Source organism: Drosophila teissieri, unplaced genomic scaffold (genome assembly GCF_016746235.2).
Source record: "Drosophila teissieri strain GT53w unplaced genomic scaffold, Prin_Dtei_1.1 Segkk125_quiver_pilon_scaf, whole genome shotgun sequence".
Lineage (NCBI taxonomy): Eukaryota > Metazoa > Arthropoda > Insecta > Diptera > Drosophilidae > Drosophila > Drosophila teissieri.
In genome coordinates, this window is record NW_025224991.1 from 62,651 (window position 1) to 90,174 (window position 27,524).

Genomic DNA, 27,524 nt, shown 5'->3' on the forward strand with positions numbered 1-27,524 from the left:
CAAAGATTTTCAATCGGATTGAGGTCAGGACTTTGTGCTGGCCACTCCATCAACTTGAAATTTTGTTCACCAATCTATTCCTTGACAATTTTCGCTGTGTGCTTCGGATCGCCTTCTTGTTGAAAAATAATATCTTCTTCCGAATACGCACATTTCTCCATAAAAATGGGAAGATGGGTTTGCAAAATATGCGGATAGTCCTCCTTTCGCATAATGCCATCTATTAAATGCAGGGGGCAGACTTATATTTCCGCCGCCATGTTTAACCGTTTGCTTCACATGGTGTCTTTGAATCCTTTCTCCGGATCTACGCCAGCGGTATTGTTTACTATCTGACTGGAAACGGTTGAACTTGGACTCATCAGACCAGACAACACGTTTCCAATCATCTGTGGTCCAATCTTTGTGCTCTCTCGCAAATTTTAGACGCGCCTTAACATTTTTTTCGGATAATGCAGGTTTGTTTTTTTTAACAGCCGCTGCATATCCAATGTTGCGCAGCGCTCTTCTGGCAGTCCACTCGCTAACGTTTTTGTTTATGGCCAAAGATGCTTCTTTAGGTGTTAGCAGCCTATTTTTTCTCATCTGGGATATTCCTTATTCCTTAGTCGGGCATCTGAGTCCGATAATAATTTTTTGCGACCTTTCTGTTGCGATCTGGATGTCACATTTCGGCGTTTTTGAGCTGCAATCACTGCTTATACCGAGCGAAAATTGTCAAGGAATGGATTGGTGAACCAAATTTCAAGTTGATGGAGTGGCCAGCACAAAGTCCTGACCTCAATCCGATTGAAAATCTTTGGTCAATCGTGAAACGAAGGCTCGGGCAGTACGACTCAGCTCCAACAAACATGACCAATCTTTGGGAGCGTGTACAAGATGAATGGAACCGAATTTCCAAGGAACTCATTGAAAACTTGGTAGAGAGTATGCCATCTCGAGTAAATCAAGTAATTTATAATATGGCTCTATGGATAATATATTAAAAATTAATTTTTTCTTTATTTTCTTATAACGTGCAAAAGTGCGTTTTTGCGACTTTTTTTGGTTTTTATTTTCTAAGTCTTCGCTGAATACATATTGTTACGGTTTTTTTTGTCCTATTTGTTAAAAATAGGATAGGTAAACAAAAATAAAAAAAATTATTGGATTACCTGCTTTAGTTTTGCTTTTATAGATGATGAAAGTCGAGAGTTATGAACATGCACTCACTTTTGCTCGCCACTGTATTTATTATATATATAATTATTATATAATACTTTTAACATTTTATATAATATTATATATTATATAATCTTACATAACATATGAAATAGGCTCTTAAGATTTGTCTTTAAAAAGTCAATACAGTAAACTTCCATCGTTCCTCGACATTACAATTTCACTTTTTGTGTCACAGTTTCACAAATGTCAATATTTCCAACTGTTTCTCTAGGATGTGTTTTTTGGGACTGTGATATAATCCATCTGTCAAAACCATGCAGCTTACCCTGAAGTAAATATCGATAACGATTTAAGGAAATTGATTTTTATAGTTTTGTGCATTCGGTAAATTATCAAAATTAACGATTGGAAACATTGGTTGAAATGGCTTCCGCAGGTTAGAAATTTTTAATTATATTTTATTTTAACGTAATACTCTTCTTTTGTTTAATAATTGTTGAACTGCTGAACTGTATTCAGTTCCATATTCATTTTTGTCGGTCCACATGGTTTTTTTTTGACACGTAATGTGAAAGTAACGCCAGTCCACATGTATATGTTTACACATGCATATGTATAATCTAGCTTATCTTAATATAGTACCTCAACACGTACAAGTTTTATTCTTTTTATATAAATTAAGTTTCACCGGTTAATTTCTAATATTTCTATGGCAATGTGTACATTATTTGTATTTTAGTTATGATTTATAATGTATTTCAATTAAATGTATATTTAATATTTTTTTTAGGAAAAAAAGGCAAAAAGAATAAAGGGACAGTTATATCCTTGCAATCATTTCTATGTAATTCGGATGCACCAGTTGGAACAACCCAAGTCTCAAAAAAAATACGAAATTTAGATGGCGAAGATAGCGATGATGGTAGCGGTACATTGCCGTTGGTTTATCAGCTTCCAACCGCTCCAAGGGCAAATCGAATATTTGACGATAATTCTATTCCTCATAAACCCCCATTTATTGCTTATATCAATAATTTACCATTTGACGCAAATGAAGATGACCTCTACGAATTTTTTGAAGGTATTAATTTAATTTCTCTGAGACTACCTAGAGAAGATGGTGAAAATGGTCGATCCAGAGGCTTTGGTTATGTTGAGTTGGAAAATCGAGATGATTTAATTCATGTACTTAGTTTACCAGACCCCTCAATTAAAGGTCGTCGCATTCGTATTGAGCTATCGAATGAAAACGACCAGCAAAGCCGGCAAAAAAGTAATAGGCGGTTTGATGGCTTTGGTAATAATGGCGATAATAGAGACTCCGGAAATTGGAGGCGAGATAGTCAAAATAATGGAAGTAACTTTGGATATTCTTCCAATTTTGAAAGAAGCTTTAACAGAGAAAGAAAATCTTTACCAGATAGAGATGATGCGAACACTCCGGGATCTTGGCGCACAAACGCTAGACCGCCATCTATTGATTCATCCCCTTCGCGGAGGGAAGTCGACCTAGTATCTGAAAAATATCGCGAAGGTCGAGGCAGAACAGCAGATCGATATTCCCGAGAAGATACATCGAAAGTTGAAGAAAGGCCGAAATTGAATTTAAAACCACGAACTTTACCATTGCCAGAAGTGAAGAGTTTTGACTTCGAAAAAAATGATGTTGATGAGATCTATTTGGATAAACAAAGCGGAACTTCATTGAACGTGTTTGGGTCTGCAAAACCGGTAGATACAGCAGCAAGGGAGTTGGAGATTGAGCAGAGATTGGCTCTCGCTCGAAAACAGGATAAGAGTCGTAGAGAAGACGAGGTTTTAAATGAAAAACTTGGCGAACTCCAGGTGGATACAAATGATAATGAAAGTCTAAGTGCCACTGTTAGTTGGCGCAGGAATCAAGACTACAAGGAGAGCGACAAAGGTAATAAGTGTCCAGGTAACTAATTTCCAGTTATTTGTCTGAATATAGAAACGATTTAATCTGACTTTTAAGTTCTTAATCTGAAGCAAAACGTCTAAAACAAAGAAATACATAAATATATATCAGAGAAGAAAATATACAAAGGCACATAAAATCCAAAAAACAAAAATTCACATTTTCGTCTTATCTATGCTTGTGTGAGAAGATATTAAAGTCGAAATAATTCTTTATCGAAAAAACGTGGTCATATACCGAGATCCGGTCGGTCAAAGGATCTATTATAAAGTAGTGTGTGTAAAATCTTGTTTAACATGTATGATTCTACTAATAAACTTCGAGAAGCTCCAAATAATTGGACTTCATGGTATTGTCATATCAAATACTAAAAAAAAGTAATTTGCACGTTAGGTACATATGTACAGTTGCGAAAAAAATAATAGCAGCACCATGACGAATTTCATATTTCATACAAAATATTGATTTTTCGTATAAAGCTAAATATTATCCCTATCCAAAAATGAAAAAAAAAATTTTAATTTTGGTCGGCAAGGTCTAAAATGGGGCGAAAACAAAAATAGCAGCACTATCGATTTTTTCAAATATTCAATACTTCTTGGCGGTTTGTTTTGGTGAAAAGCACATGGTTATAAATCTTGACATTTTTATTCCTATTTCCAACATTATTTTTGAAACACACCTTAAAACAAGAGAGAACGCTATAGTCGAGTTCCCCGACTATCTGATACCCGATACTCAGCTAGTGGAAGTGCGAAGGAGAAATTTCAGCACTGACAGTTGTTGGCGGTTTGTGGGCGTTAGAGTGGGCGTGGCAAAAAGTTTTTTGGCAAATCAATAGAAATTTTCAAGACTAATTAATAAATGAAAAAATATCAAAACATTTTTTAAAAATGTGGGCGTGGCAGCTTTGTTCGGTTTGTGGGCGTTAAAGTGGGCGTGGCAAAAAGTTTTTTGGCAAATCGATAGAAATTTACAAGACTAATACAAAAATGAAAAAATATCAACACATTTTTAAAAAATGTGGGCGTGACAGTTTTGGGCGGTTTGTAGGCGTTAGAGTGGGCGTGGCAACATGAATCGACAAACTTGCGCTGCTTCTATGTCTCTGGAGTCTGTATGCTTAATCTGAATTTCTAGCTTTTGTAGTTCCTGAGATCTCGACGTTCATACGGACGGACGGACAGACGGACATGGCCAGATCGACTCGGCTACTGATCCTGATTAAGAATATATATACTTTATATGGTCGGAAACGCTTCCTTCTGCCTGTTACATACTTTTCAACGAATCTAGTATACCCTTTTACTCCACGAGTAACGGGTATCAAAATTATTAAAATGGGACGAGGAAAGCATTGCACTTCAGATAAACGTGACATGGTCAAAAAAAACAATTTCTGAAGGAAAATCACACAGAAATATTGATTAAATCTATCAATGCTCAAACAAAATGATAGGAAATGCAATCACCTACAACGAGAATCCCGAAAAACGTGGGAGAAAACAGTCATTGGGCACTCATCTCTTCAAAAAGCTAGTGCCCGAGAGCAAAAAGGATCCATTTAAAGCGGCTACCGAACTGAAAAAGGATCTCAACATATCCGCAACAGTGCAACCAGTTCACACATGTCTAAGGGAACATGGTTTAAAATGCTGTAGTCCACGAAAAGCCCCTCTTTTAAATGGGAGACACATACCCAAGCACATGCGAAAAATGGACTAACTTTTTATGGTCAGATGAGAGCAAGGTGGTTTTTTTGGTGGCATGGATCTTAATCTTATGTAAGGTGACCTGAGAACACCGAATATAAGTTAAGGTGGGATGGGTGTAGTTTTAGCACGCAAACATTTGTTATTAGTGAATTTTTTACTATCAAGTTAAAAATGTAAAAAGTGCTATTTTATTTTTCGCATAATTTTGTCGTACTTAATAAAGTTCCTTATTTAAGATAAGTATAAATAAAACAATTGTAATTATTTTTTATTTCCTAAAAAGTAAATTGTTTAACCTTTCTAGAAAGGTATTTCAGCTCCTTTTAAACCCTAAATTGTAGGTAGGAGACTTATTCAAAGTTTTATTGGGCAAGTGATGCTATTTTTTTTTCGCAGCTATATGTATAAAATGTATACATATTTAGGGTGTACTAGATTTGTTAAATGGTATATAACAGGTGTAATTAAGCGTTCCCGACCATATAAAGTAATATATTTTCTTGATCAGGATCAATGGCGGAGTTGATCTGGCCATGCCGTCCCCATTAACGTCAATATCTCAGGAACTAAAAAAGCTAAAACATATTATATCTTTTGGTTTTTTTTATTGATATACCAAAAAGATTGTTGAACTTTCTCAGTCGCACTCAAACTAGCTGAGTAATTGGTATCTGACACTCGAGGAAATCGACTCCGCTTGCTGCCGTCTGCAACTTCTTCGCTACGGCATCCTGCACAACGGCGTTGTCAGTAAACTGAAGCTTGCGCGTGTTAACTTATGCAAGTCAAGACAAAAGCCGATAACATAAATATGGAAAAATTTAACTTTTCTTATGTTAGGGACATTTTATCTTTCAAGATAACTGCTATTTTCATCCAGACAGATTTTAAATATGGTGCCGTGATGGCCCTAACTAGAAAGTAATGACTTCTTGTTTAGTCCGATAAACATTTCTGTTCCCAGTAGATTCACTAATTTGTAGTGTACCCCTAATTTTAAATCACTGTAGATCTAACCATGAGCTGTATGTCCATTACAGAATAATAGGCTTTGAATAGACTTCTTCCTCTATAAAAAACTGGCATATACGGAGGGAGTCTTTTGAGATCCCTCTCCATAAAAAAGGTAACAAATTGGATGTAAGCGATTACAGATGAGTCTTCAATTGTCGGCTATCCCTAAGCTTTTTGAAAATGTTTTCACACCTTTTCTACAGCACCTTTCTAGGTCCATTATATCACCATATCACCATGTTTTATGAAACGCAGATCAACAACCACTCCCCTTTTGGAGCTTTAAATTCTTTGTAATACAGGATTTACAAAATATTTTTCCTGTTTATTCTCTGTGTTGTAAACATTAATACTTATGTACGCAGAAAATGTTAAATTATGCCTGCAGTATACGAAAATTTCTTGCCACTCGGACTTAAAATCCGATCAATCCACCAAGTGCAATGTTATGACTTTTTGTCGTATCAACCCATGACAAGCGACTTTAACTCCAAGTGGGTGCTCTTTGGAAAGAACATCACGGGTTGATGATTTTTGTGTTCTTCTGATCCCTAAACTTAAATTTGTAGACCATATTTGGTATATTGTTAATAAGGCTTGACTTTATAATTAGATGGTCAATGGAATTTAAAACATGACCAAAACTTCATGCATATTGCTAGTCCGTACGATTTTTGAGTGGATTTCACAGGCGGTACGATACACGGTCGATTCGGTCTAGCCTATGCAATGCAATGTGGTTTCAGAACGTTGTCACGCACGCTGCTCAGAACTGTTTTGGAAAAATCTTAAAATTTTTTTCATTTTAGAACTTATGTCAATTTGCATCGATTTTTAGTCACACCCATTCTAACGCTGAAATGGTCACGTCCACAATTTTCTAAAATTCTTCTATTTTGCAGTGACTCTTTTTTCTTTCGGTTTCTTCTGGACATAAGTTTTTTGACATTTTGGCCTTAAGGCCACCGTTTGAAATGTTGGTACGTCTATGGAATATAACCATTAATCTCTTAAAGCTAAAGAAAATCATTTTTGAGTTCAGTCGTGTACGCATTTGCATACGAAGTCTCCTCTCCTCTCCAATGCCGTTGCTGCATATTTTTCCCCTGCTTCATTATGGAGAAAATTGCTTACCGTTTGACTTCTACCAATTTTCTTGGTTTCAATACAGATTTTAATATTTAAAGTTTTTTCCCGAACCATTTTACAAAAACAAATTAAAAAAAAAAATGCTTTAAATTTTGGAATACAACACAGCTACCGTAATAAAAAAGAGGCCAGATAAGTCAACCAAAAAAATTCATTGTTTTCGTAAGGCAAACTTTCGGAGGCTAAATCTTTTTATATCTGGCTTTAATTGGTCCGATCTATATTCTTGGAACATAATGGCCGATGCCATAAATATTTTTTATACTGCAATTAAATAATTTTTCAACTCTTGTGTTCTGATGTACTATCCGTCTACCTCTAACAAACCTCATTGGTTTTATAAAGAGTTGACACATCAAAGAAATGTTAAGTCCAGACTTAATATAAAACTAGTGGGCCCTATGCGCTTCGCCGCATGCAGTCTTAAAATTCAATGAAAAATTCCTAGAATTTGTTATATGAAAGTCATTTATTTTATTTGAAAATTGTTATTTTCAATACAAAACATTTGGATAAACTTGTCCATTTGGAGCGAATACAAATAAAGAGTTTGGAATGCCAACTCTTGAACAGGCTACGTATAGCTGCCCATGAGAAAAACACGGCTCTTCCAAATTCAACCCGCATACTTGAAGCGTTTGTCCTTGTGCCTTATTGATGGACATGGCAAATGATAGACGCACTGGGAATTGCAGTCGCTTAAATTCAAACGGCATGTCTGTTGGTATCAGGATATGGTAATAATGAGCCAGCGCGGTGGTAAATCTGACCCTGAATCTGTAATATGTGAGACGAAGAAGGAAGGAGGATGAAGAAGAAGAATGAAGAAGAACTAATCACCTTGAACGTCGGCATAAAATTGTCTCTTACAATTTTTGTCGCATTTTTTGTATTCTTGAATATGAGACAAAATGTGGTGACGTTGATACCATTCCAAAAATCAGCGAACGTAGTGGATCGGGTGGAGATTCAAATGTTGGCAATTTCACTTTGCCGTTAGCACAGCACATGCCATCTGTTTCATTTGGAAATTTGTCTGCACCACAATGTGCACATCTCACCGTCATTTCACCAATACAGTCATATGCACTGTAATCAATCGCACTATCGTAATTAAAAGCAGCAAGGAGCGTTTGCTGCAAAACACGAACTCCCGCTCGCATTGGCCGATTTCGAGGTGGCTGCCTATCAAGAGATCGATTAGGTGAGTTTCGATTTCGTGCATATCGATCTCTTCTATCTGCATTAATTTGTGCACGCTCTTCCTCACTTTGCAATGTTCTATTCGACCTTAAAGTATAAGCATTACGTGTACGGCGACTAATATTAGTACGCCTTGGTCGTGGCATATTATTAGCTGTATGATGAAATTTAAGGCACGACTAACACTATAAATGATGCAAAATACTTACATGGAATATACGATTTCAAAAAAAAATATCTAATTTGATTTCCAAAAGCACAAAATTGAATGAAAGAGAATAGCACTTTAGAACTAACTGAGCAGAGAAAAATGACATCCTATATTTCAGAAATTGCCCTGCAGCTTAAATCAATGAAATTTTAGATTCAATAAAGTGGTAAGTTGAACTGTGTAAATGGTGTGGATCGTGCATTTGAGGTTAAATTCACCGTATTATCCCTCTTCGTCTTCCTCCTCCTCCTTCGTCTTCCACCTCTTCCTTCTTCTTCCTCCTCCTTCTTCTTCTGACATCTTCATGCTCCTTATTCCTTCTTCTTCTTCATCCTCCTTCTTCTTAATCCTTCTTCTTCTTCCTCCTCCATCTTCTTAATCCTCCTTCTTCTTCCTCCTCCATCTTCTTAATCCTCCTTCTTCTTCTTCCTTCTCCCTCTTCTTCCTCCTCTTCCTTCTTCTTCTTCATCCTTTTTTTTATTTTTCATCCTCTTTCTTCTTCCTCTACCTTTTTCTTCTTCGTCTTCCTCCTCCTCCTTCTTCGTCTTCCTTCTTCGTCTTCCTCCTCCTCCTTCTTCTGAAAACCTGCGTGATTGTTGATGCTTTAGTCTTCTTGCTTTATTGCGTTCGGTTCGTGTATCTTCTAATTGATGAAGAAGGAGGATGAGGATGAGGAAGTCGAAGAAGGTGGAAGTGGTGAGTTTAACCTCAAATGCACGGTACACATAATTAACACAGTTCAACTTACCACCTCAAAAACAAATGCCTGCTGTTACAATTTATTTATGAAGCAAATAAAGTTTGTCTCATAAATTAAATAAAACGAAATGAGCATAGAAGAATGACATCCTATGTTTTAAAAATGGCGCTGCAGGTAAATAACGGTTTTCCCGCTTTTCTTTTGACTTTTTCCAGAATGTTTGCTCTTGTCCTAACGGAGTCCGAGACCTTTCCAACGAATGCAATACCGTTGAAATTGGCTCATGCGTTCTGGAGTTATAATCATTCACCAAACTTGTTCTCAATTTTTATATACAGCTGCGAAAAAAAAAATAGCACCACTGGCCCAGTAAAACTTTGAATAAGTCTCCTACCTACAATTTAGGGTTTAAAAGGAGCTGAAATACCTTTTTAGAAAGGTTAAACAATTCACTTTTTAGAAAATAAAAAAAAATCTCAATTGTTCTATGAATTTTTATTGTATATTAAAACTACGCCCATCCCATTAATTTAATATTTGGTAGTGTATCCTTTATTAGCAATAACAGCTGCGGAACGTTTTGGCATGGAGTCAACCAGGTCCTGGCACCGTTTTAGGGATATTTTGCACCAGGACTCCTTAATTATACCCAAAGTTATTCGTTGTTAGTTGGCTTTGAAGCTACAACTGCTTTTCTCATATCTGACCAAGAATTTTTGATGGGATTACGGCCTGGGGACTGTTCAGGCCAATCCAAAACAGGAACAGATTTATTTTGGAACGAATCCTTGGCTTTCCTGCGGGTCTACTTGGGATCATAGTCTTTTAATTGTATTCGGCAAAGGGTAGCATCATCGTCACCAAAATATCCACAAACACATGTTAATCCCAGATGGTTTTTGACCATGGTATATTATGGTATAGCCCCGACTACATAGTACGAGAAACAAGCCCATACCATTATACTGGATCCTCCGTGTTTAATTGCTTCTACTGTGTAATTTGGCTTATATTCGGTGTTCTTAGGTCGTCTTACATACGATTAAGATCCATTACCACCAAAAAAAACACCTTGCTATTTTTGTTTTCGCCTCATTTTAGACCTTGCCGCCCAAGGTCAATTCAAATTTTTTGTTTCATATTTGGATAGGAAAAATATCTAGCATTATGCGAAAAATCAGTATTTGGTACTATCGGTACCTCAACCTTAATTTATTTAATCGAGAACAAAATACGTTATGGTGGTGCTATTATTTTTTTCTGTATATAGATTTAAAAATACCGGTTCTCTATCTATATTTTCTAAATATGTAAGTGCTCGGTTAAATTTTACCGTGCTTAATGCTTAGTGTTATAAGAATTTAAACCGTTGTAAGTTCCAGTTCGCACAGGATCCCAAATAGTTTTATAATTTCGTTAACACTAAGCGCAAAACAACCAGTTACCCTTCCTCGCTGTTTTTTGAAAATACTACGGTAACATCGGATCAAACAATAGCCGATCTATTTGCCAAGTTTTTTCAAACCACATATTCTACGTTACTTCATTCCAAAGTCGAATTTAACATTCTGTCCCACTTTAAACGAAAGCTAACTGCTTTATGATCTTTATTCGTCAAGTCCCGACGGAATTCCTGGCTGTGTGCTTAGATTCTGTGCGGAAGCCTTGTGCAAACCTCTACTAAAACTGTTTAACTTATCTCTGGAATCTTCACAGTTCCCCCATATATGGAAGGAGTCCTTTGTGATCCCTCTTCATAAAATAGGTAGCAAATCGGATGCAAGCAATTACAGAGGAATCTCCACATTGTCTGTTATCCCTAAGCTTTTTGAAAATGTTATCACACCTCATATGCAGTACCTTTGTAAATTATTGTCAATTATTTCACCATGTCAGCATGGGTTCATGAAACGCAGATCAACAACTACTAACCTTCTGAAGCTCCTTCGTAGTACAGGGCTTCAAAAATAATCTTCAGACAGATGTCATCTATACGGATTTTAGTAAAGCATTCGACTCTGTTGATCATTCACTTTTATTAAAAAAACTTGATTTATCAGGTTTCCCTGTTGATGTCCTAAATTGGATTCTAAGTTATCTGAATGACAGGACGCAACGGGTCCTCTTTAAAAATTCTCTTTCTTGTATTCTCCGACTCACATCCGGCGTCCCACAAGGGAGCCACCTAGGTCCGCTCCTTTTTACCCTATTTATTAACGACCTTCCCTTAATAATAACTCATTCGCGTGTACTAATGTACGCTGATAATGTAAAATTATGCTTGCAATATAAGGACATTTCTCGCCATTTGGACTTACAATCCGATCTAAATGGCTTTCAACCCTGGTGCCGTGATAACGTATTAAATGGCTCTAAGTGTAAAGTTATGACCTTTTGTCGTGCCAACTCAATGCACGCGACTTACACTTTAAGTGGGTGCTCTTTGGACAGGATAACACATGTTGATGATCTTGGTATTCTTCTGGACCCTAAACTTAAATTTTCAGACCATATTTCGTCTATTGTCAATAAGGCCAGGGGTGTGCTTGGTTTTATAAAACGGTTGTCAAAGACATTTTTGATGATCCTTACATGACCAAAACCTTATTTATTTCTCTGTTTTCCTATTATCTCTAATTCTGACTCTCTGCCGTTCTTAAAGCGATCAATACTAACGTATTTAACAAATTCTTAGATCGTACTACTAGTATCAATATATTTCCTCGTCCTTTACTGTCTTCTATATCGTGTCTATCTTCCCGTGGGTCTCGCGCTTAAATATACAAAGTATAACTTTGCTGAAAAGGCCGAGCACTACAAAAATCATTTTTAGTCTCGCATTCCAACAAACAGTGAAGTCAAAAATGTAAATGGTATGCAAATTTACCAGCTATATAAGGTGTTACGGCCAATCAGCCGGTTTCGAATTATCTACTATATATAATAGAAACTTTCGGGAAATAAAAAAATTAATAATGCGTGCCGAACGAATAAATTTTGGATGTTGTAATTTTTAAGTATATACAATTTTTTTTTTTTTTTTTTTTAATTCCTTCTATTCCACTCGGGAACTTAGGGCTTCTACGAGAGCTTTCCATCTAACTCTATTTTGAGCTGTCTGTTTTGCACTTTGCCATGTAGTGTTTATTTGGGCTAGTTCTTGGTGAACGGTTCTTCTCCAGGTTGCTCTTGGCCTTCCTACTCGCCTGCTTCCTTGGGGGTTCCAGTCTAGTGCCATCCTCACAATGCTACTCGGGTTTCTTCTGAGAGCGTGCCCTATCCACATCCATTTTTTCTTCCTTATTTGTATGTGGATCGGGGACTCGTCTGTAACGCGCCACAGTTCTGTGTTGGCTATTCTGTTTGGCCAGAATACCCCACATATGACTCTCAGGCATTTGTTGCTGAAAGCCTGTAGCTTCTGCGTTATTTTCTTCGTGGCGAGCCATGTCTCACTTCCGTATAGCAGTATGGATTTCACACACGCATTGTAGATCCTGAGCTTTGTTCGACGGCTGATTTTTCGGTCTCTCCATATGCGGTATAGTCTCCCAAATGCTGAGCGGGCTTTGCCAAGACGACTGGAGACATCATCATCCACTCCACCACTGTTGGATATGATGGTGCCAAGGTATGGGAAACTCGTAATGAACTCGATTGGGTTCCCATTTATGTTGATGTTTTCTTGGCTGGAGTGGTTGAAGCGCATAGCTTTTGTTTTCGCTATGTTTATCTCGAGCCCTACGCTTCTGGCTATCCTGACGAGGTCGTCACTTTTCCTCTGTATGTCGCCGAGTCTGTGCGATATGAGACACACAGTGGCGTGCAAGTTTGAGTACATGATTGCAACTTTTGAATGTTGGCCTAAATAAAAAAGGTATTAGTTAAGCAAATGAACCCAAATTTTTACTGTTGATTCTTTGATTATTTATTTACAAATTCGTAAAAAAAAAATAACAATAATGTAATTCTTTTCGTTAGGAAGAAAAATAAAATTTAAATTAACTCGCATGTACTCAATTATGCTCAATTTGAATTTTTCAACAAAAGCTTATCTTTTAGTACTTAGTCCAAAGACCATTAATTCTGATGACTCTTTTTAATCGCTTTGGCATACTTTCCACCAGATTTTGAATAATTTCCGAAATAGCTCGGAATAGCTTTCCATTCTTGCTGGATTCGTTCCCACAACTCGTGTTGGTTTGCTGCAACCGATTCGTAGTGTCCCAATCGTCTTTTCACAATCGACCACAAATTTTCGATTGGATTGAGATCAGGACTCTGAGCTGGCCACTCCATTAACTTAAAATCTTGATTTTCGATCCATTCCTTCACGATTTTGGACGTGTGTTTCGGATCTCCATCTTGCTGGAATGTGATATCACTCTCATTATAAACGCATTTGTCAACAAAATCGCAAAGATGGGTTTGCAGAATATCTAAATAGTCCTCTTTTTTCATAGTTCCTTCTATTTTCTTTATTGGTCCAGTGCTCCACCAGGTAAAACAGCTCCAGACCATGACATTTCCTCCTCCGTGTTTTACTGTTTCCTGTACGTGCCATCTTTGCAGCGACTCTCCAGGCTTTTTCCAACAATATTGTTTTCCGTCCGACTGGTATCGATTAAATTTTGATTCATCAGACCATATAACTTTTTTCCAGTCGTCCACTTGCCAATTTTTATGTGCCTTCGCAAATTTTAGCCGTGCTTTTATATTTTTATCGGACAAGGCCGGTTTCTTTTTTTTTAATTCGGAAACGTATCCAATACGCTTAAGTGCTCGACACGCTGTCCACTGGCTGACAGGCTTGCCTATAGCTGCAGAAGCATCCTTGGGTCTACAATTCTTATCCTTTTTAATATTTTGCATCATAAGCCGCGCATCTGCATCGGTCAACAATCGACGTGGACCTCTTCTTTGAATTTTGGGTACCGCGTTTCGCCTTTTTTGAACACGAATGACTGCTGATTGGCTTATTGCTGATTGGCTTCCCTGCTATTATACGCGTCGAAAATCCATTTTCAGTAAGGTTTATCACTGAATCTTCAACATTTATTGGCAATTTCTTCATATTATTTGTTTTAATAGTTAAGAGCCAAAAACACGTGGAGATTCGTACCTTTTTGGTTGAAAGCTTTTATATTTATACTTTTATATTAAACTTTCTTAAAAACCAACGGTAAATTCTAAAATTAAACTTTCAGTTGAATGAGCTGTCCAACTTTTGTTGAAAAATTCAAATTGAGCATAATTGAGTAAATGCGAGTTAATTTAAATTTTATTTTTTTCCTAACGAAAAGAATTACATTATTGTTATTTTTTTTTTACGTATTTGTAAATAAATAATCAAAGAATCAACAGTAAAAATTTGGGTTCATTTGCTTAACTAATACGTTTTTTATTTAGGCCAACAGTCAAAAGTTGCAAACATGTACTCATACTTGCACGCCACTGTATGTCGTCTGGTGTCCTCAAGGTGTCTGGTGAGGTTCCACGAAATTCCGCGCTTGGAAGAGCATACTTCGCTCATTAACTCGTCGACTACGATGTTGAAGAGGAGTGGTGACAGCGGGCATCCTTGCCGAATTCCGGTGTTCGTCTGGAAAGGTGCACTAGTTTTTCCATTGTGCAGTACCGCCAGGTTGGCATCGTCATACATCGATTTGATGATGGCGATGAGGTTTGCAGGTACTCCTTTTCTTGCAAGTGCTCGCCATATTGCTGCTCTTTCAACTGAGTCGAATGCCTTCTTGAAGTCGATGAACAGGAGGTAAAGCGGGGCTCTCCATTCCACAGCTTGCTCGGTTATTATGCGTAGTGTATTTGCCTGGTCTACGCAACTCCTGTGTGGTCTGAAGCCTGCCTGTTCGTCTCGTATTGTTGGCTCAATTTTTTCCTGGAGGCGTTCGTTCAGAAGTGTAGCTAAGATCTTGTAGCTGGTGTTGAGCAGTGTTATCCCTCTCCAGTTGTTGCAGTCACTAAGGTCGCCTTTTTTGGGAAGCTTCACAATGATTCCGTTTTTCCAGGAGTCTGGCACCGTCTCGCCTTCCCATATGCGTGAGAAGTGTGGATGCAATGTTTCAGCCATTAGTTGGGTGTCAACTTGAAGCAATTCGGCTGGTATGTTGTCTTCGCCAGCTGCCCTGTTGTGCTTCAGCTTCTTTATTGCATTCACGATTTCTCTTACATTCGGGGGTGCAGAGGGTATCCTGCTACTCCCACTTGGCGGCACAACACTCCTGTAGTCTATGGCCACGTTTGGTGATGTGGTGTGGCTAATTCCCATGAAGTGTTGGCGCCATCTTCGGATTTGTGCGTCATCATTGGATAAGAGGTTACCTTCTAGATCTCTGACTGGTTTGTTCTGTCTGTGATGGGTTCCTGTGATCCGTGAGATCTGCTATACCTAGCGAGCGCATGTTGTTCTCGCCGGCTGCTCGTTCTGCGTCTGCCGCAAGTCTTCCAGCTGTGCTCTTTTGTCCTTTCTGGCCGACCTTTTCACCGCTCTGCATAGTCCGCGATACTCGTCACGGTACTGCGTGAGCTGGTCCGCCAGAGGCTTCAGGTGGTTCCTCCTTCTAATTAGGTCCCAGGTCCCTTCAGATATCCAGTCCGTTCTTCCGCGTTGTTGCAGGCCAAGTATTTCCTCCGCCGTGGTCCTTAGTTGCCTGCAGGTGTACTCCCATGGGTGGTCTTCTAGGGGGATCAGCTGTTCTCGCAGCGTGGACGTCATTCTCGTCTTCAGAGTAGAGTCGCTAAGGAGGTGCAGGTTCAGGGGGGGCGCACGCCGGTGTTGACTGTTGCCAGTGTTCCTTGAGAGGTTGCGGTTAGGCTTTATTGAAAGTTCTCCAATGACCAACTCATGATCACTGTCTATGGCTGCTCCCCTTTTGTTCCGTACGTCCAGTAGCCAGTGTCTCCATTTCCTGCTAATGCATATGTGGTCGATCTGGTTGCGCGTATTACCACTTGGAGATGTCCAGGAGTATTTGTGGACATCTTTGTGTGGAAATAATGTGCCACCGATGACCAGTTGGAATAGCTGGCAGAGTTCCACTAATCTCTCTCCGTTATCGTTGCGAGTCCCAGTTCCATGCTGGCCCATGACAGATCTTAGTCCGGTGTTGTTGGGGCCAATTTTTGCATTGAAGTCACCCATGAGGATGTTAATGTCACCTTGCCGTAACTTGTTGAGGGATTTTTTAATTATATAAACCATTTTCTCCACAAAAGTTGAAATCACAACTTTTGTATAGTGTTTATGTATTTCTTTCTTTTTTATATAACTAAGTTATCAAACACTTATATGGTCGCAAACATTGCCTCCCTTACTGTGTGGCGAACTTATGGCTGAAATCAATATACATTCTGCAAAGAAAAAAAAGGGTTATTCCAAAAGTATTCTTGTTTGGTTTTTTAATATTAATATAATTTTTTTGAGGAGTATATGTAACTTTTTTCGTACAGAGACGACTGCCTTCCATTTTTCCGAGGGGAATGTAAAACAAAATGTAGCAACATTTGTAACGGTTAGAATTGATTAAATGCCACATCAAGATCATACGTAATTATGAACAACAAATATTAAAAATGGTGAATATATATTACTGGCAGGTAATGTTATCGCTAAGCATTATTAATTTTCGAGCTGCCGGATTTAAATTAAGCAACCAAGTGGTGTGCTCAATGTTTCTTTAAAGTTGTTTCAAAAGCCAACAGAGTGATATCAGAGATAATTCAATTCGTTGAAGTTCTTGCAGAAGTGAGTCTCAGCTAGTGGGATTGCAAACAAGAAATTTCAATGTTTTTAAAAGTGTAAGCGATTTGTGGCGGTAAAATGGGCGTGTCAACGTTCCGAAACAAACTTACGAAGCGTAGGCGTCACTAGAGTTTGCACATCCAACTTACTACCTTTTATAGTTTCCGAGATCACGACGCTTATACGGACAAACATGACACAATCGACGTGCTTATTGATACTGATTAATAATATGGGATCGGTAAGAATATCTTACATACTTTTAGCAAATCTATAATCCTCTTTTAATCTACTAGTAATAGGTATAAAAATAGTTCCATTGAATGGTAATAATGTTTTGATGTTGTAGCATTTGATAATTGTTAACGGCACGCAACTGTAAAGTTATTGCTTGCACATTGCCAAAAACTAAGAACACTGAATAACAGCGTGCGTTTTTATTTCAGGTGAAAAACTGCGTGACGAAGAAATCCATAAATTGAATCATCCCCGAGGCCAGTTAAACAGGTATATAAAAACAGACAGACGGACATGGCCAAATCGACTCGGCTATTTATCTTGATCAAGAATATATATAATTTATATGGTCGAAAACGCTTCCTTCTGCCTGTTACATACTTTTCAACGAATCTGTCTGTCCGTCCGTCCGTATGAACGTCGAGATCTCAAGAACTACAAAAGCAAGAAAGTTGAGATTAAGCATTAAGACTCCAGAAACATAGACGACGCGCAAGTTTGTTGATCCATGTTGCCACGCCCACAAACCGCCCAAAGCTGCCACGCCCACACTTAAAATAAAATAAACTTGATGCGCATTAGTAGGAAAGTTTGGTTAATTTGGACTTTTTGTTTACCCCGCCTATCAGTAATTTCTTATACTTAGCCGGGTTTGATTTCTAGTTTAGCGGAGTGCAAGCTGTTTCGAGTGTGTTGTTAATGTGGAAATATTATTGGCTTAAATGGGTAATTTTATAAGAGGAATGTTTAGTTCTCTACGGAAGTACCAAAGCGCGGATGCTTTGAAACAGCTTTTTTTTTTGTTAACTTTGCAGGTGATATGTTTGTATTTTGGATTGTTTTCTCGGATATGCCAATCAGATCAATTGCGCCTGCCGTGATGTTAAACCTCTTTGATACAACTTCCCCATATGGGAAAAGGAGTTTGGTTTCGATAACCAACACCCAAATCTCATCAATATCGAGGAGGACCCTATATTTTGTTTCTTATGATACCGATTTAATTTTAACCACGCTAGGACCGTGTATCCCCGCTTCGGCGCACTCACCGTGTGGATCTCAACAAAAGCTCAATCTGAGCTTTGTAGACTCCCTCGATCAGCGTCTAGTACTCTTGATCTACGAATTTTCGGTTGCTTTTCTCGGTCACTTGTGATAACTGTTCTCGCACTTTTGATTCTTATTCCTTGTACTCCCTGATAGATTCTACTGAATTAGTAGGAATCGCGTACACCTTCAGACTGTCTGGTCGCACGCACGGATCCCGACTGCGCGACTAATGCCCGTACTGTGCTTGACTTTTTACGTGCACATATTCTGACTGACTTAGTACGTGATCTTACACGTGCCCCCAAACTCCGCTAGTGTTGTTCCTTTATAGAGCGCGCCGATCCCTGTATTTTCCTTCATATGCATGGACCGCTAGCGTCCAAGGACCGGCGACGTCCCTTTATTTCACGGAGAGTCCTCTTTGCGTTCGTCTAAAGTCCGCAGACTCACCGTACCTTGGTCGGTGTGAGTCCAAGGTCCAGCATGGTACTGTACCACCAAAGACATAAAAATAAATAGATGCGTAAAATTAAGAGCATACAAATCTAAAAATTGTACGCACTTGCTTCAGTGAGTTAAAAACATAAGCAAGAAAGGGTGTTTGTGTGTATTCTGCGAGCAGATGATTTTTGAGCCGAAATCATATGAAGTATAAAAAATTAATGCATTTAGATTTATTAGCCATTTCGGTATAAAATTATATATTAAATTTGTTGTGTAAATAAGGACATTCAAATTACGTGACTGACTTACGTAATCTGACTGACTCCCTACGCATTCTTACACGTGTCTATTAGATTTTTTTTATGGAAATAATCATTTAGCTGCCAAAATTACAATAATACGTAAATAATTGCAATTTTGTAATATAATTTTATTTATTACATAATAATAAATTAAGGCACCGTTATTAGGAAATATCGATTTTTCGCATATCCGAATATAAAAAAAAAATTTATAGTATTGGTCATACATTTATTTTTTAAAATTTTGAATAAAACATTAAATTTGTATTCCCATTTCCAACATTATTTTTAAAAAAATTATCCCCGATACACGTGAGAGTAAACAACCATTACTTCAAAATGCTAGTGCGCGAGAGCAAGAAGGAGATCCATTTAAAGCTGCTACCGAACTGAAAAAGGATCTCAACACATTTTTTAAGGAACATAGTTTAAAAGGCTGTAGTCCAAGGAAAGTCCCATTTCAAATGGGAGACACATACCCAAGCGCATTAAGTTCGCCAAGGAACATTTAAATTTGCCTGCGAAAAATGGAGGAACATTTTATGGTTAGATGAGAGCAAGGTTGTTATTTTTGGTGGCAATGGATCTTGATCGTATGTAAGGCACCCTAAGAATACCGAATATATGTCAAATTACACAGTAGAAACAATTAAGCACGAAAGATCCATTATAATTGATAAATTTAAGCATTTTTTATGAAGTGGTGTTATTTTATTTTTCCTAATAAAGTTCCTTATTTAAGATAAGAATAAATAGAACAATTGTAGTTCCTTTATATTTCCTAATAAGTGAATTGTTTACCCTTTCTAAAAAGGGTATTTCAGCTCCTTTTAAGACCTAAATTGTAGGTAGGGGACTTATTCAAACATTTATTGGCCAAGTGGTGGATTCTTAAAAAGTTCTCTCCGCTTTGCAGCGGTTCAAGATCCATTGTTTGTTGTTGGACCAGGCTGCCCTTGACTCCTCCCGCAATGCATCCTCTTTCGCTGTTGTAGGGAGTTTTAAGACTACTCGCGTCTACTTTTCTAGAAAATGAACGCCTAATTGCAACCTTCCAGCTTTTACATAAACATAAAAATTTTAATTTTTAAATAAATTATTGTATTGTTGTTTAAATTTTCTTTTTAGGACAGAACTTTTAAGAGAAAAAGGTAATACAAACGGGGAGAGCAAAAATTTGGAGGAAATCAAAATCAAACGAGATTCTCGGAACGACCGTTCACTGCCGAAGAAAATTTCCCAGAATGAACTTGTAAGTAAAATTTGTTTTGATTTTGTTGTGCCCTAAGCCTACTAACTACATTGTTAAGTTAAAGTTATACCTTTTAATACTGTCAGCGCCGAAAGCCATATCTGGAGGCTCCAACGGCATTGATCATTATCATATTGTGATAATTTGTTCATTATTTCTAATGTAGGACAAACAGCTTAATTTAGCAGTTACTGTATAATCTTTACACATTTATGATTATGTTATAAACAAATCATAGAATGTCCGATTTTAATAAAATTAAATTTAAAACAAGAGAGAACGCTATAGTCGAGTTCCCCGACTATCTGATACCCGTTACTCAGCTATTCGAAGTGCGAAAGAGAGTCTTCAGCACATACAGTTTTTGGCGGTTTTGTGGGCGTTAGAGTGGGCGTGGAAAAAAGTTTTTTGGCAAATCGATAGAAATTTACAAGACTAATACAAAAATGAAAAAATATCGAAACATTTTTCAAAAGTGTGGACGTGGCAGTTTTGGGCGGTTTGTGGGCGTTAGAGTGGGCGTGGCAACATGAATCGACAAACTTGCGCTGCGTTTATGTCCCTGGAGTCTGTATGCTTAATCTCAACTTTCTAGCTTTTGTAGTTCCTGAGATCTCGACGTTCATACGGACAGACGGACAGACGGACATGGCCAGATCGACTCGGCTACTGATCCTGATAAAGAATATATATACTTTATATGGTCGGAAACACTTCCTTCTGCCTGTTACATACTTTTCAACGAATCTAGTATACCCTTTTACTCTACGAGTAACGGGTATAATTACGAACAGGTACCCTTGTGGGCCTTAGCGTTGGCGCCTTCTCTATTTTCATAGCTATTATCTGTCAAGGGGTGGGCTTCGTTTTTTTTTTTGGTTTTTTTTGGGCACATACATACATTTGAAAATTTTCAAATTCACTCGTCTATCATTCGATCTAATCTAAGTTAAGCTTTCGCTTATCTAGAAAAAATAAACAAACATTTGAACCTCATTTGTAATTAGACTCGAAAGAAGCAATTACAAGTAAGAACAAGCTGTACTGTGATTTATATAATTCTTGCTGAGATCCATACCACGCTGGCAATAGCCAACTAAAATGCTGGTAATTATCAGGACAACGGAAGTTTATTGCGCATAGTCGCCAATTTGGTTTCTTTGAAGCAATTTGTAAATGGTGCAGTTTCATATGAGGACGTTGCCCTAATGTTTATTTTCCAGGTGTATTGCTATTTAGATGACCAAAAATGCTCCAATAGCATATAGCATGAACACGCTTCTTCCAGCAGTAATGTTTTAATGCTAAGTTGAGCAAATTACTTTACACTACCTTCTTTCTAGCCATCAAATTAATATATTATAATTAATGCGGCACAGCGCTCTCTTCTTTTAGGTTCTTGTAAATGTAATGGAGTAACTTTTCCTTAAGCCTTACTTTTATCGCTTCTTTCCTTATCATAATCAGCATTACTTTCTATATTAACTTTTGCTGGTGCTCGTAGATTCTGTAGATTTTTCTTCAACAATATTCAATAGCATCCCTAATGGTCTTACGTCTTTTCCAATTAAAAGCTGCAACGGACTGCACTTAGTGACCCGATTGACTGTGCAATTTATTGCTAACTGAACCTCTTTTAATGCCTCTTGCCACGAACGTTGGCCTGTCTCCAACGCCGTTAGTAAACTTTTACATTACACACTCGACCTGTCCATTCGCTCGACTAGCTCCTTTGGCAATTAAATGCAACTCGATATTATGCAAAGAGCTAAACTCCTTAAACTCAGATCCCTCAAAGCATCGTTCCTGTTCTGCTATGATACGAGATGGAGCACCAAACAAGGAAATAAATGCCTTCACTGATACTATACAATTGGCTGCGTCTATCTTCAGAGTATGGTGCAAATAAACGTATTTTGTAAACGCATCTATAAGGACTATGATATACTCTTTTTGGTCGTTCTTGCCACTTAGTCTACCCGTGATGTCTATATGTACCGTATGAAAGGGTATTTCGACTTTAGGAATCCGATGCATTTCTTGTTGAATTATTCCAGATTGTGGTTTCGATAGTTTGCACGTGATGCAATTGTCAACGAACTTTCGTACGTATTTCGTCATTCCTACGAACCAGTAACAGCTATACACTTTGTCAAGAGTCTTTTCCCAACCAAGCATTATAGCCTCGTGAATGTGGTGAATGACAGCCCACCTATAAGACCTTGGAACTACAGGTAACCAACGGGTTCTACCTCTCCTCTGAATTTTACGATACAGCAAACCAGCTCTCAACTCATACGTACTAGCAAGACTCTCGTTCAATTCATTGTTTTGTAGTTTAGAGATTAAAGATGTTATCTCGATATCTCGCTGCGGTTCAGCTATAAGCCAGGTGTCACTCAATTCAGTTAAATCTACATGCACTTCAGGAGCTTTAGCAGCAAACTGTAACTTATTCGTTATCGGTTTTCTTGCGCCATGCGTTTCCTTCCCTTCCTATACACAATATCGAATTCAAAAGATTGTAAATACAACCACCATCGATATACCTTGTCATCTAACTCAATCTTTTGTTGACTTGCCTTTAAAGAGTATATACTGTAAACTTGATACCCTTCAAATAATGTTGATAATATTTCACTGCGTTAAATACTGCCAGAGTTTCCAAAAGATATGAATTATACCTTGAATCTGCTGGGGTTGTACATTTACTGTAGTACTCAATAACATGGTTTTTATCGTTTATCTTGTGTATCTTGAGTATCGCACCATAACCCACAGAGCTAGCATCTGTATAAAGCTCAACCGGATATTGTGGATCGAAAATTGTTAATACCGGGCTACGGGTTAATGCAAAGATTATCTCCTTTCTCACTGCGTCATGATTTTCCTTCCAATCAAAACTTTTATGGTCTTTAAAGGTAAAACAAAAAGGGTTTAAACGTTTCACAGAATTTTGGCACGAATTGTCGAAAGTATGATGTTAATCCAATAAACTGTCTTAGCTGTTACTACGTAACAGAGATACTCAATTTTTGATTTTAAAAATGTACATTACGAATACGAAAGTGGCACCAACGCTTTTATAATTGCCCGCTGAAACACTGACGGAGCATTCTTCAAACCAAACGTCATTGCCACAAACTCGAACTGCCCTTCCGGTGTAACAAATGTCGTACGCTCTACTGAATCTGGGTGAATAGGTATTTGCTAGAATCCGCTGGCCATGTGCAGACAAGAAAAATAACTTCCCCCACGCAACCTTGCAATTTGATCCGAGATAAGAGGCATCGGGAATTTATCCGACACTGCATTATCATTTAGCTATCTATAGTCGACGCATAAGCGATCAGTTTTGTGTTTCTTTATTAACAATAAAATTGGACTCGGTCTTATAATATTTGCCGCCAACAATTCGTCAATCTTTGCACAAATAGTTTGCTTCTCATCTATACTAAGCCTATATGGTCGCCTTTGTACCGTTTTATTTGGATCTATTAAACGAATTTCTAACTGACCTGTGATAACTTGTGTCTTTGAAACTCCTGAGATAAAGTGTTTCACGTATGGTTTCAAAACGTTTATTAAACGGCCCTTGTCAGCATCATTCAACTCTACATTTTCGTTAATACAATCTTCATATGTTTTGGGTTCAGTTACAACATTAATCAGTTTTACTTTATAAATGCAGAATCTGTCTGACTCAATCGTTACTCCGAAACCTTGACTTAAAATCTCCCCGCCTATCATGATATCGTGTTTCAAGTACTTGTCCATAATGACATGAAATAACATTTCCAAGGTAAAATCGTTAATGGTAACATTGGTCAAAATTTGCGTAGAGCTACATACAGAATCGTTTCCAATACCCTTAAGCATTACTACATTATGAAGTCTTTTTCTAGAGAATTTTCCAGCAACGCTTTCCTTAATGAGTGAACACTCGGCTCCGGAATCAAAGCAAAAATTAACGAACTCACCAATATGAACGAGCACACCTTTTGTTTCCATTACCGAACATATGTTAACTCTCTTTTCAGTGCTTTGTCCAATCGTAGGGCATTCAGTAGAAATGTGTCCATCCTGTCCATACTTATAGCATATTACGTTCGACTTTTTCTCTTTTGGCTTCATACCAAAGCCTCCATCATGCCCGCTTCCCGATGATTGTGATTCCCGATTTTTCTTCTGACGGCATTCTGCGATTTTGTGCCCTGACTTTCCACAATAATGGCAAATGATGTTTGAAAATTCTGCTTCTTCCTTTCTGTCCCCAAAGTTGTGTCTGCCTTCGATGTCTCTTGGGTTTTTAGTAAAAATCATGTGGGCCGTAATACTCCAAACACATGGATCGGCGCCAGCAGCTTCGGGATTGTATTTTGGTAAAAACACCGTCTTTGGCTCACGAGGCGCTGCGCTAGCCTGCATTGTTCGCAGCAACTCCATAAAATTTCTATCTTGTTGCTCCAAAATTTGGCGAAAACTCAGAGTTAGGAGGGTCGAATCCCACTTCTGATGTTGAAGCGTCAGTTACTTCAGTATTTTAAGCACCTCGAGCAGCGAGCCCCGTTCCCTTCGTTGGACGAACCAACGGAAGAGGCAACACACCAAACACGTAGGCACGGGTCACACTCTGTGAGAGAATTTACAATTAGTCCTCTCACCGACTCTCGGTGATATAAAGAACACAAGACAGCAATAACGGTTGTTCAGTTTCTCTATCCGGCTATCTTCGTCTGTCCGTATCCGATCTCAGGAACTATAAAAGCTAGAATTAAGCTGAGATTAAGCATTTTGATTCCAGAGACATAGATAGACCACGCCCACACTTGAATTTTGTTTTTGAATTATTGTTTTTCTTTTTTTACATTTTTTTTTTCAATATTTATCGATATGCTTGAATGTTAAAGTTTCTCGTTCGCACTTCTACTACCTAAGAAACGTTTTCTGATTGTCGGGGAACTCGACTATAGCATTCTCTCTTGTTTTAGCTTAGTTATGTTATGTTTTACAACAAATTATCGAATACTGATATGGTGTAAATAGATAGATAATAGTGGCGTTTGTATCTTGGATTTCCAATAAAAATATACAATCCTTTAATTAACATTTCCTATTAATTTTCGAAAGAGACATGCGCTTGAATGTTTTTCTTCCGCTCCCGGAAGAACGCATCAAGTGCATCGATTAAACGATTAAGTATTATTTTGATACACTGGAATAGATAGTTTGTGATCGCACAAACTAGGGAAATCCTAGGCGCTTACAAATGTTGTTGCCTATTCTAAGACCCTGTTTATAAGACAGAAAATAACTTTGAATAGTGATAAAAATAAGTCACTGAAATCACTCATATCAGGACAAGATTTACTACAAGATTTCCAAATTTATTAAGACTATAGTATAAAATATACTTTTAAATATTAATAAAACGTGCTATTCTAATAGTTTGTTTTATTTTATTGTAGGTTTTGCAGACATCTAATAAATATTCCGGACTTGACAATGAAGGATCGGAATAAAATATTTGTGTTTCTTATAAATAATAAATAAAAATAAAGAAAACATATATGAATATATGATATAATAATTTACAACCAAATATAAAGTGAGTCATTGGCATTGTTAATAAACGTAAAAAGATATTACACTCTTTCGGTAAACATTTCAATAAATAAAATATTTCTTGCAGTATATCACACTTATATGGTATACATAAGGTACACTTTTATTTAGCGACTTAAATCAGCACAATAACCACTCATTCGCAAAACATTTTTTTTTTAAACTTTAAAAACCAAAAACATCTGGTAAACACAATAACTGGAGCAGTATGGCTGTTTTTGAAATATGGGAGTCTAAAAATGAAATCGAACAATTTTTTCTTTTACGTGAGGGCGTAACGTTTGGTATTTTGCAGCCGTTAGAGTTGCAAATAGGCACTATTAAAACGGTACCAGTAACGGGTATAAAAATGAGAAAGATCTAGGAAAGCTCCTCGCCCATCGGACACCTGTTACTCGTCTAATGGGAGTGCACAGGGTAAGACGGTCATGTCAAGATCTACTTGGCTAGTTATTAAGAAACCATATATAATACTAATTTCACTAAGCCTCTTATTCTATTTAAGCTTACGAGTATCTCAATCATTATCTGAATCATCACCAACCAAAAGTGTACCTGTACAGAACCTCGCCAAGAAATATCGCCATGAATAGAAGTAAGCTTTGTTGGACAACGACGACGTGCCTGAACAAATCTCCAAGCGCCACTTATTTCCATACTTTAAAGCAACGATCTGGTAAAATGTACTGGCCTATTCGGTTCCGCGTAGTTTCACTGACCAAGGACAATGTAAAAAACAAATTTCGGAAAACTAAAGACTATACTTACCAACTTAAAAGCAGCAAGGGTAACCAAGTGAAAATAAAACGATCTAAATCTAACGTTCCTATTGACGAAATAGTTCGAGCTCTGGAATTAACACCCATTTTTCAAAAGGAGCCTTGACTCATATGGGGGTGCTTAGTAAATAGCTTGTGTTTTCAATGTAGCCAAGGAAATTCGTAGGTGCTTTACACCATGGAAAAATTTCGAGTTTTTCGGTTCACTTCATTTTTAATCTGTCACACCATTTACATCGCAAAATATCAGTTGAGCCACACAAACGTATTAAAGATCTTAGTCAAACTAATTTTTTAACGTATTGTGCCTTACATTTAACAAAATTTAGCATCATCTCGAATAACTAATTTGGATTTGAGGCACAGCATGGTACTATTAGAACTGCTTTAGATGCATCTCAGACGTTCGACAGAGTTTGGTTGGAAGGTATAATCTAAATCATTTTTTTCCCGCTGCCACACCTTCTGCCTATGGTACGGCTTGATATACGTGATGAAGAAATCTGTAAAAAAAACGAAAAAATATATTAAAATAAGAAAAATCGAATAATGTGTTAAAATAGTTAGTAAATGCCGCTTATAAATCGTTAGAGAGTATTATAGGCAGAACATAATACTCTGTAATCTTAGTAAGATATAAAGTTATTTAAAATTATAAGTATATAGATGTTTAAAAGTTTAGCCAACTAACTAAAGTTATAAGCTTACACATAGATCCATTTAAGTTTTTTAAGTTAACCCTGCACCATTTTTGAAAGCTGTCTAGATCGAATTGTTAGTCCGAATGGCAATAAATGTCCTTATACTGCAGACTAAGGACAGACTACCTAAGGGAAGGTCATAAATAAATGTATCCTGCCATAACTATAAATCCAATTTAAAAGATCAACCAGGAAACCTTCTAAATCGAGTTTTCTTACCAGAAGTAATGATTAAAAGTCACATTCTTGACTAAGTCAGTGTTCGAAGGTTATTTTT

The 27,524-nt window shown here is 37.5% G+C and overlaps 1 protein-coding gene across 3 annotated transcripts; it reads left to right on the top strand.

Annotated features, from left to right (window-relative positions):
* The first annotated feature begins 1,471 nt into the window (after nt 1–1,471).
* Nucleotides 1,472–25,787, top strand: LOC122625559 (eukaryotic translation initiation factor 4B). Of its 3 annotated transcripts, none has more exons than XM_043805649.1 (5): nt 1,472–1,600; nt 1,955–3,103; nt 17,304–17,364; nt 20,019–20,142; nt 25,611–25,787. In XM_043805649.1, exons 1-5 carry the CDS (start codon nt 1,588–1,590, stop codon nt 25,662–25,664), a joined length of 1,401 nt encoding a protein of 466 aa, XP_043661584.1. In that variant the 5' UTR covers nt 1,472–1,587; the 3' UTR covers nt 25,665–25,787. The 3 variants fall into 3 exon arrangements, 2 of the variants coding, with proteins under 2 accessions (XP_043661584.1, XP_043661585.1); XM_043805650.1 differs by having other exon boundaries at nt 1,955–3,088; XR_006326616.1 differs by lacking the exon at nt 17,304–17,364 and having other exon boundaries at nt 1,955–3,088.
* Nucleotides 25,788–27,524: the final 1,737 nt, after the last annotated feature.

Excerpts from the sequence above, each read along its gene's own strand:
- LOC122625559 (XM_043805649.1), top strand. Across the intron at positions 17,365-20,018 it reads CCCCGAGGCCAGTTAAACAG|GACAGAACTTTTAAGAGAAA; the intron begins GTATATAAAAAC and ends TTTTCTTTTTAG. Across the intron at positions 20,143-25,610 it reads AAATTTCCCAGAATGAACTT|GTTTTGCAGACATCTAATAA; the intron begins GTAAGTAAAATT and ends ATTTTATTGTAG.